Source organism: Synchiropus splendidus, chromosome 4 (genome assembly GCF_027744825.2).
Source record: "Synchiropus splendidus isolate RoL2022-P1 chromosome 4, RoL_Sspl_1.0, whole genome shotgun sequence".
NCBI classification, from domain to species: Eukaryota; Metazoa; Chordata; class Actinopteri; order Syngnathiformes; family Callionymidae; genus Synchiropus; species Synchiropus splendidus.
Window position 1 is genome coordinate 22,354,722 of NC_071337.1, and position 9,494 is coordinate 22,364,215.

A 9,494-nucleotide genomic window follows, 5' to 3' on the forward strand; every position below is an offset into this window, starting at 1 on the left:
ATATATATATATATGAAACTTGATCATGAGTTTAACTCGAAGGTGCGAGATATCCAGATCAACCTCTCTTCCTCTAGTTCTCAGAGCTCAACTTAGCATTTAATCCTGGAAAGCTACGACACCACCTTTCCACTCTGGTGTGGGAATGTCTCTCAGTCAAAGTCGTCAACCCAACTCAAATCTGTTTACGGTTATGTATGGCTTTCATTCGACTGATGGAGATTGAAGCCGCGCCCCTCCTCCTCCATCCTCACCTCCCGCCTCCACCTCCTCCGCTCATGCCATTGGCTCGCTGTCCACCGTCGTCCCTCCGAGGTGGACCCTCCCACCGAGACATGCAACCCGACCTGCAGGTGAACAGTTCAGCTCCCGGTTCTGTCGCTCTGCCAGCGGGCTGCTGGAGAGAAACCGCGCTTTGCTCCCAAATAAGAGGCGAGTATTTCCCGTCGCGGAAGGTGAAAACAGATGCTTTTGGAGCAGCGTGCGCGGATCCGAGAGGATGCCTGACTGAGACAGCGACATCAAGGTGAGCAAGTGTTGCCTTTATTTTGAAAGAAAGTGTCTTCACTTGGTGCTAGGATCTGGGAAGTGTTGAGGGAGAAGGGGCGACACTTATGCAATGGATTTTTTTGCTGTGGATTATTTTCTCGTCTTTCGTCTTCCACTTAAATAGAACAGCTGCAATGATCGCGCAACGTTCCTCACAAATCCCTCGGTTCACTGCCGGACTTCAGAATCAAAAGAACTGTGATGGAAACTTCTCACACGCTTAAGTCACTCTGCACCGCGAAATGTCTTTGAAATAAATGTTCTTTCAAACATTTCTGAAGAAAGGGCGCATTGAATTCCAAGATAAAATCTATAATATTAATGATAATAATGTAGAATAATTAATATTCTACATGCGTATATTTACTGTTATGGGTGACGGTAATATTAAACGTGAATTGTTTTCATGATTTTTTAAAAATAATTGCACGTGTAGACCTGACTAAGACTGTGCGCGAAGTCTGTGGCAAAGCGAGGGGCGTGGGCCACATACAGCCTTTCCACAGTACCCACCTGGCCCTGACTGTAGTTGATAAAAAAACAACAACAATGTATTCTGTTATTAATTCGTTTTTGACTCAAAATTCACCCCCACTGTTTTTTTGGTCATGTTATAATAGAAGCCATATAATCAACATGATTAAAAAAAAAACCATGTTGCTGATTACCTTATTTATGTTAGGGAAGTGACTGCATTATAGCATGTACATTTTATTTTATTTCATTATGTAATATCCTGTAATTATTGAGTATACGTGTTGCAATTTGAGATGTTTATATACTTATTAATTGAACACTGACGGCTGTGAGACAAAGGTACTTCCCCCGATTTAATGTTCTTTCACTGAATTTTTTATTCGACGTCTTGTAAATCTTCTCAACTGTCTCTTTTTTTATTTTAGATAATTTGTTTTTAGATAGTTTGATTTTAAACAGACATAATGCTTTTTACAACTGTATTGTCATTGATATTTGTGTTCCACCAATTCTTTTGTTACTGTAATACTCAAACCGAGAGGGCAATTATCAAATATATATATATATATATATATATATATATATATATATATATATATATATATATATATATATATATATATATATATATATATAGTCATCATTGCTTCTGTGCTTTGATGAGAGACTGCTTTCTAACTATAGCAACATCAAGATGGCATTGTACCTAAAATAGAGATGGAATAAAAGACAAATGTTATTTTAATCACCAAAGCAGGTGATGTCTGAAGTCGGAGGCATGAAGGAAGTCGAGACGTCTCAGGGGAGGAAAGAGTTTGACAGGAAGACCAACTGAGCCTTCTTAAGGCACGAAGACATTGTTCGTGTCACATTAATATGTTGTGTGAGGAAAGTGAACTCCACTGTGTGAAAGACAGATTTTAGTATTAAACTGCTTCAGTTGTCTTTTTCTTTCGGCATTTCCCATCAGGCAAGCCTCCTTCACCTATGCCGACATGATCATCCGCTCTAGTCAGATCCATCCTCTTCATGTCCTCTTTTATTAAAATTGTGGAACTCAGTAAAACATTTAACTTTATACCTGTCTTTAATGGATTGATGGTGAACATCCATTTTTATTTGTACACTGCTTTTGACATGCTGTTTTACTACAACATGCATGAGCTTAATGCATATTATCAGAAACTTCTGAAGCAGTTTATCAAGGTAGCATGCAAGGGTTTTTTTTAGTTGAAAAGGTATGGAATTGTGTGTGTGCCCCGGTTAGTTTGTTCTATGCAGTAATGAATGCAGCGTATATTAATTCATTTACAATGGATTGTGCTACAGAGAGCGACAAATAGTTCATTTGTTTTATGCATTTGAATGAATGTGCAAATAGTGTGTATGCGTAATTGTGTAATGCAGTGATTATAGAGAGAGGCATCAATTTAGTTATTTGTTTTTTTGTTCTTATGTTCTCTTGTTTCTCTGCCTTAGCGGAATTGGTTTCCAAAGGCAATGAAGAATACTTTTGTGTTTAGGTTAAAGTAAACACAGAGACGTAGAGGTTGCTGTGTCTCTCGCTCAGTCCAGATCACCCTAAACCTAAGACTAACTTACTTACTGGGTTATTTTTTTTTAATTTTATCTAGTCATTTATTTTTAATAGATGTCACTAATGTGATTTATATTGTAGGGATCATTCACATAATTATTAAGACTATGTCTGCGCAGATTTATGGACCATAATAAGAATTTTAAATTGTATTCAAGAAATGTGACACTGATCTGAAAATAATTTAATTTGGAAAACGCACATTAGTCTCAACTTCCTGTCCGATGTTTCACAGGAGAGTGGCAGCAAATAGAGAGGAAAAAAAAAATGACCGTTGATCATTACTTCAGTGGTCCGCAAAGCACAGCAAACACATGAAGATTCAGTCCCAGCACAGGGATAGAAGCATGCAGAAATAGATGAAAGAAGATGAACCAACTGTAGACACTTGGCTTGTAGTAATGGAAAGAATCATTATGGAAATATTTATTTTTTACTTTCATTTTTTAATTCATCAAGGTCAGCCAAGTAAAACAACTGCGCAGGAGAGCTTTGCAACTGAAAGTGTTATTGTGGCGAAAGCTACTGAGTTCATCTCTGTTATTCCACTTCTAGTACTCTTCTCAAACACCTTCACTATCTTTGACTCACATGTTTGTGTTCATAAAAAGTTATTTTTGAACAAAAGCAAGTTGTTAAGTCAGTCGTTGGGCTGGGGCAGGGTTATCGGCTGGGGGCGGGGCTTTGGACACCGGCCTAAAAGCCAGGGACAGACACACGACTGGAACAATTAATCTGACGCAGTTACTTCTAACATCAATATCAAAAGTTTCTTGCTTTTACTATACGTTAACAATCGTGAGCAAAAGTCTCCAAGACTCTCCCCTTGCTGTTTGTTATGATTCCAACTGCCTCGGTACTGATTTTTACCCATCAAAGAACTTTTCGCTTCCCACTCGCCATGGCTGCCTGTACCGTTTGTGGAAAGGTGCAAGAGCCGAAAATACTTTTCTCCATGAAATTCTGTTGAAAAAAAATCCCCAAATTCTTTGTGTTTGGGGCCAAGCGTCATATAAAAATAGTCTTGAAGTTTGTTTTTTTTACATTTCATAATGTATGCATTGTTTGTCGTGAACCATCTGCACTAGTGCAGGACATTATGGGAGAGAGCAGTGGCAGAAGTGAGGGGATGGATGTGGGAGCTGTCAATAGCTGGACTGTGTATACACTTTTAGTTGTCAGGCTGTATTTTATATCAGTGAGAGGTGCTCTCACTCCAATATGTCAGTTGCAGTTGCAAATGTGTATTCAGAGGAGGCAACAAAAAACACTATATGCTGCGGTCCTTTTTTGTTGTTGCATAAAACAAGCAAAGCATTTCAAGTACCAATAATGAATTTTACATTGAACTGCAATATAATGTGTAAAACAATCCAGAAATGTCAGCTTACAATATAAAGTTAGTCGTGAGAGAGATTCCATGGTTTTCAAGAATATTTTCCTCGTGTCCAGCTTTGTGAAAACAAAAAACAAAAAAACATGTTCTTTTCTCTGTGTGGCTCTTTTCAGCTGATGAAAACAGTGAGGTGTCAGCGGCTCCCTCACCTGTCATGTGCATGTTCAGTGAGACAGTAACCTGAGAACCTGTCTTCGGGGAAATCCAGGATGTGTCCCATTGCGTCACTGCAATTAGACGAGACCAGCGGATGGGGCGGCCTCTCCAGACCGGCTGCTGTGGCCTTCCTGCTGTGCGTGTGGCTTGGCTCAGGCCCCTCCATGGCTCTATGCCCAACCTACTGCCTTTGTGCCAGTGATATCGTTTCCTGCAGTGGACGCAATCTGTCCTCGCCTCCATTCGATCTACCCGTCTTTGCCACACGACTAGACCTGAGTCACAATGCCCTCAGTCAATTATCCGCTGACTGGATCCCGCAGCAGTACGACCGGCTTTCCACGCTGGTTCTCAGTCGTAACACCATCAGTGGAATTGAGGTGAACGCCTTCAGCATGATGCCATATCTCCATCATCTGGACCTTTCCTCCAACTGTCTGACGGGGCTGAACTCATCAATATTTACGGGGCTGAGGCAGCTGAAAGAGCTGCTACTATACGACAACAAGATTATTCACATCAACCATGGAGCTTTTAGTGATCTCGGAAGGCTCTCCAAGCTTTATCTCTCGGGGAACCAGCTGACAACCTTCCCCTCTAGTGTTTTTTGGGCTCCTGAAGGTCCTCGCAATTTAACCTTCCTCGATTTGTCTTCAAACCAAATCTCAGAGGTGCCCGTCCAGACTCTTGTGTCTCTTACGCAACAAGCTGGAATCTATTTGCAGGGAAATCCATTAGTGTGTGACTGTGCTTTGATGGCTTTGCTGCAGTACTGGATGTGGAGACAGTATCGCCCTCTGCTTGACTTTACGGGTCAATACACATGTGGAGCTATAGGATCTCAGTTAAATTGTAGCCAAGAGGACGTTCCTGAAACTCTTGTCGAATCTCCCACGTACCAAGCAGAACCAGGTCAGTCCCTCTGGATTCCATGTCCGGGATTTAAATCGCCAGTCACAAAGAAGCTACTGGTTTACTGGATTACTCCTCGGACTGTGCTAAATTCCTCTACAGCCGACGTCCGTTTCGATGTTTTCTCCAACGGGACGCTCCGAATTAGAAGATCTCAGGCGGAGGATGCTGGTAAATACATCTGCGTGGCAGTTCGGGGGCGCCTTTATCACCCCTACGAATCTCTGGAGATCAAAGTGTTAGTGGGTAACATGAGCGGCACTTCCACCTCAGCGCGCAGCGGCGCCGAACATTTCAACACCGCCTTCACCACCTTGGCGTCCTGTGTGGTCAGCATCGTGCTGGTGTTGCTCTACCTCTACCTCACACCTTGTCGATGCAGCCGGAGTCAAGGTGGCGGGTCGAGAGGATGTGGCGGGCGAGCGTTCACACTCTGCTCAGACCCCAGGGAGGTGGATTCAGGGCAGCGTCGGGCCAATGGTAAGAGAGTGGCGTTTTTAGAGCCCCAGGAAGAGAACTGCCCCATTGGTAGCGCAAAAATACCAGTGAACTTAGGCCATGTTACTACGGAGGGAATTCTAAAGAATGGAAGTAGGCCAGTAGGACAGACCCTCACAGACTCAGCTCTCATGGCGTGAGATGAAAAATCCCTAATTTTCTTAAATCTGGCGTCTAATGTGATCCATGACTGTGACTATTGTGGGTGACGCCCCTGAGCTGTCCTTCTGAAGGAGCAATGACATGTGCACCACAGCTCTAAGTGGTTTTGCCTGTCATTCTTATCCAAATTTCATGGTCACTGCAGGAAGTTATTACCGCAAAGGTCACAGCGATTCCACCAATGTCGGTGTGTGTTTGAATTGATAGGCGGGACTTGATGGCTGCTGTATCTTCATGAAGGATGCATGTAATGGCTTGGAAATGTCCTTCTTTTGGGACATGTGTCTTTTGTTTTGCTTCTAAATTGTGAACAAAATGAAGAGTGTCGAGAGGAGAATCAATTTGCCTTCACCACAAATTCAGTTTCAAGCTCACCCATGAGGAAACCATTGTTCCCAACAATGTACTTGACTTCTTGAACAAATTAAAAGTAAACTGAAATGTTGATGACAATGTTGTGCTTCTTAGTTTAGTCGTGATCAATGTTATTCATGTTGATTTCTGTGTCACCGTCCGTCCAAATACCAATGAACAAGGTTTCTTTGAGCGAGTTTCTTTCGTTGGGAACATGTATGTGTCTTTTTCGGAATAAAATTCTGATATGTGCTGTCAAATTTGTCTCTTGATGTCAAAAATATATTTGTGTCCGATAAGGAAACTGTTAACAGTATTAGGGTCAAATGGCCAAGTCAATATATATTTTTTTCTTTTCTTGGCTTTGCCACCAATAATGTCAAATTCAGAGGAAAATCTTCTGGTAAGAAACACCCGAAAGCATCATACCCTGACTGTTTTCCTTTGAAACCAGACATGAAATTATAGAAAGGCAAATCATCTGCAATTCTGAGGGGATTTTCAGGTCACAGTGGGAACCTCATTTCTCCCTGAGACGTCTGTTCCCCAGCTCACACACAACACACTTTTATATCTCCAGATAAGTGGGGATCTTTGCTGCTGTAAAGCCCAAATCACTGTCAGACAATTCAAAAGAGGGTTTGCAAGCTTGCTCCAGACCCTCGTCTGACCTTTCATTCGGCAAGATATCATTTCTATGATGCAAAGGGGCTTTTACATGAAACCTCTGTTTTGTTCCTCATGTACCGTACATTGTTCACAACTTATGCGTAATTTTTTATTTGTGCTTGAATACAATAGGACAAGAATCATAACTATATATATTTTTTCATTTGATTTTTAGAGTTACACAGTCATTGACTGTTTTCTGGATTTCTTTGCTTTTGTTGGCTTCAAATAGAAGCAGCCATTTTGGATGGAAACATGGAAAGTATGTTACATCACAAGGATTTTAGGATTGCAGTGAGTAACTGCATGACAAGTTAAATCCCATTTTAAAAAATCCCTGTCAACCCCTGTGATGGTTCCTTTAAAATCTTTATCACTAATGGCCCCTTTTCTCCACAAAAAAAAAAAACCCATCCACATCCATCTCAATAAAAAAACAATACGATAACAATACGTCCCAACGTAAGGCTCTTTTAAAAATACATTTCAGAAAATAAATAAATAATTAAATATTACAACAATTTCATTTTCTGAATTTACGACCAAAACATTCAACGCTCGATTCAATTCTGTTAATAATATTCATTTTCTTAATGCCAGTTTTTCTACCAATGTGAGACCAGACATTGGCATGACCCGGGTGGCCTCTTAGCATTTCACTGTGATGAAATGATCCATTCAGACGGTTGACTTCACTTGCATTCACATCATTCTTCATGTTGCATTTGCAGGTGAAACGACAGGTGATGTGTCAGCGAGGATTCCAGAACCAGAGTAGATTGATTCAGCTCCCCTTCCACCCACGGTGATATTCAAGAGACGGTGCTTTTCACAGTCCGGGCACAATGACTTTTCACAGCTGGATAAACGCATCCCGCCTTCTTCTATAATATATTTTATTGCCGTGAACAGTCACATCCTCGGTTTGAACATCATTGTGCAAAATCTGAATGAGTTCTGACCAGAAACCTTGCTTCTTCTCTCCTTAACATACACTGGAATATGTATATATATTGTTATATTGGCAAGTCATTTAAAACACCATATATTACTTTTACTGAGTATAGACTTTTATAACTTGGATTTAGGTTTTCCCAGGTGCAAACAAATTCTCGATGTACAAACATTTTGTTTTGCAGAAACCCCTTCAGGCTCAGTCACGTAGCTTTTCCCACCATCGCTCCTGGATCTAAACCGTGATGCCTGTCAGAATCTGTCAGTGCATCTTCTGCTGCTGTTGGTGTCACTGAAGTGAATATGATGATTTTCCCACGTGTTGTAACACTCATTAACTCTTATTGAATGAATGAGACACAAGAAGAACAAGGACAAACTGAGTGAGTGGGTGAGACACAGCACTCACTTGCATCATGCACTGTAGTGACGAGTGCGCGTCCTGTACTGCAGCACGCTGAGACACACAAGTCGGTTTTGTTTTCATTAACAATTGGGTGTGTTTGAGCTGCTCTACATTCCTTTGTGCTTTGATCAGCTGAAAGTAAGCTGTGGGCTTAGCGCATCAAAAGGCCGCCTTCAACCCTTAACTAAATATGAGATCTGATGACTGATGGAAAAAAGTCATGTCTCAAGTGACTTGCAGCCAGTATCCTGGCGACTTGGACCTCTGCATTATATCGAAGGAAATCAAAGCATACCTATCACGTCATCTTCAGGAGCCACAGTGATTGTGTTTAACAGCTGCCATGTTTAGCATGGGATGCGTGGATGCTGCAAACAATTAGGTTTTCATGTCTGTTTTTCTTTTCCTGCTCATTTTAATGAAAGCGTTGGTGAAGATGTGCTAATGAAAACCTTCTTCATCTCTCCCGCTGCTGTTATCTTCTCCAAGTCTCCAAGTCATTCATCATTGCAGTTCACACTACCAGCTTCCCTTTACAGTGGTCTCCACCCTTCTTCTTAACCTCTTCACTCTCCACGCCCCTGGATCTCTACTTGCACGGTTCTCACGCTCCGCATCCTCTATTTCCCTCCTGCATCCCTCTCATTTAAACACATGTATTCTGCCCTGCTTCTGCTGACTTCCTTTCCTCTTCTCTCCTTCCTCCTGCCCATCACCTCTTTAACCGTGTCCGTAGTGACACTGCCCACCTGAGCAAAGTTCCTCTCAAATTTCTAGTTTCATTCCCAGAAATGTCCAAACAAACACACAGACCAGAATTGGCATTTATTGTATTCTCTTAAACGCAGCATGTTTTATCAGGAATACGGATTCGATTTAACCCTTTCATCCGCAACAAGACCACCAACTCTCTCAGTGCATTATGTGATTTGTCGTTTGAGTGATGGGAGTGCTTTTGAGCGCTGGTCGATCAATAATAAACATTATGACATTATGTCCAAGTGTAATTATATCTCGCGACCTGGGATCGACCTGTCGGGTTCATTACATCGTGTTGAGTGCAGTTGAATGTCAAAAGTTAATAGAATAACGACCTGGAGAATGGATGGAGACTGAATAACAATTTCCATCTGTGATCAGCCGACCAGTGCAGAAACCGACGCCAGTGATTTTGATCATGAAGAAGACCATGAAGAGGAGCAATGTAGCAGTCAATTGTCCACCACTGAAACAGCATTTGTTGGAGTCCCATAGAACCAAACAGCATGCTGAAATAGCCATCTAAAAGTGAAAATGTGAGGATATGATACTTGGATTCTTCAAATAATAAACACCTTCACTTGTTTGATCTTCTGCTGCAGGCG

At 41.5% G+C, this 9,494-nt stretch overlaps 1 protein-coding gene across 1 annotated transcript; it reads left to right on the forward strand.

Moving 5' to 3' along the window:
• The first annotated feature begins 357 nt into the window (after window positions 1–357).
• LOC128757723 (amphoterin-induced protein 2-like) lies at window positions 358–6,288 on the forward strand. Its single transcript, XM_053863221.1, has 2 exons — window positions 358–526; window positions 4,133–6,288. The coding sequence occupies exon 2, from the start codon at window positions 4,229–4,231 to the stop codon at window positions 5,723–5,725; it is 1,497 nt and encodes a 498-aa protein (XP_053719196.1). The 5' UTR covers window positions 358–526; window positions 4,133–4,228; the 3' UTR covers window positions 5,726–6,288.
• The last annotated feature ends 3,206 nt before the right edge of the window (window positions 6,289–9,494 follow it).

Excerpts from the sequence above, each read along its gene's own strand:
- LOC128757723 (XM_053863221.1), top strand. The coding sequence starts at position 4,229 with ATGTGTCCCATTGCGTCACTGCAATTAGACGAGACCAGCGGATGGGGC.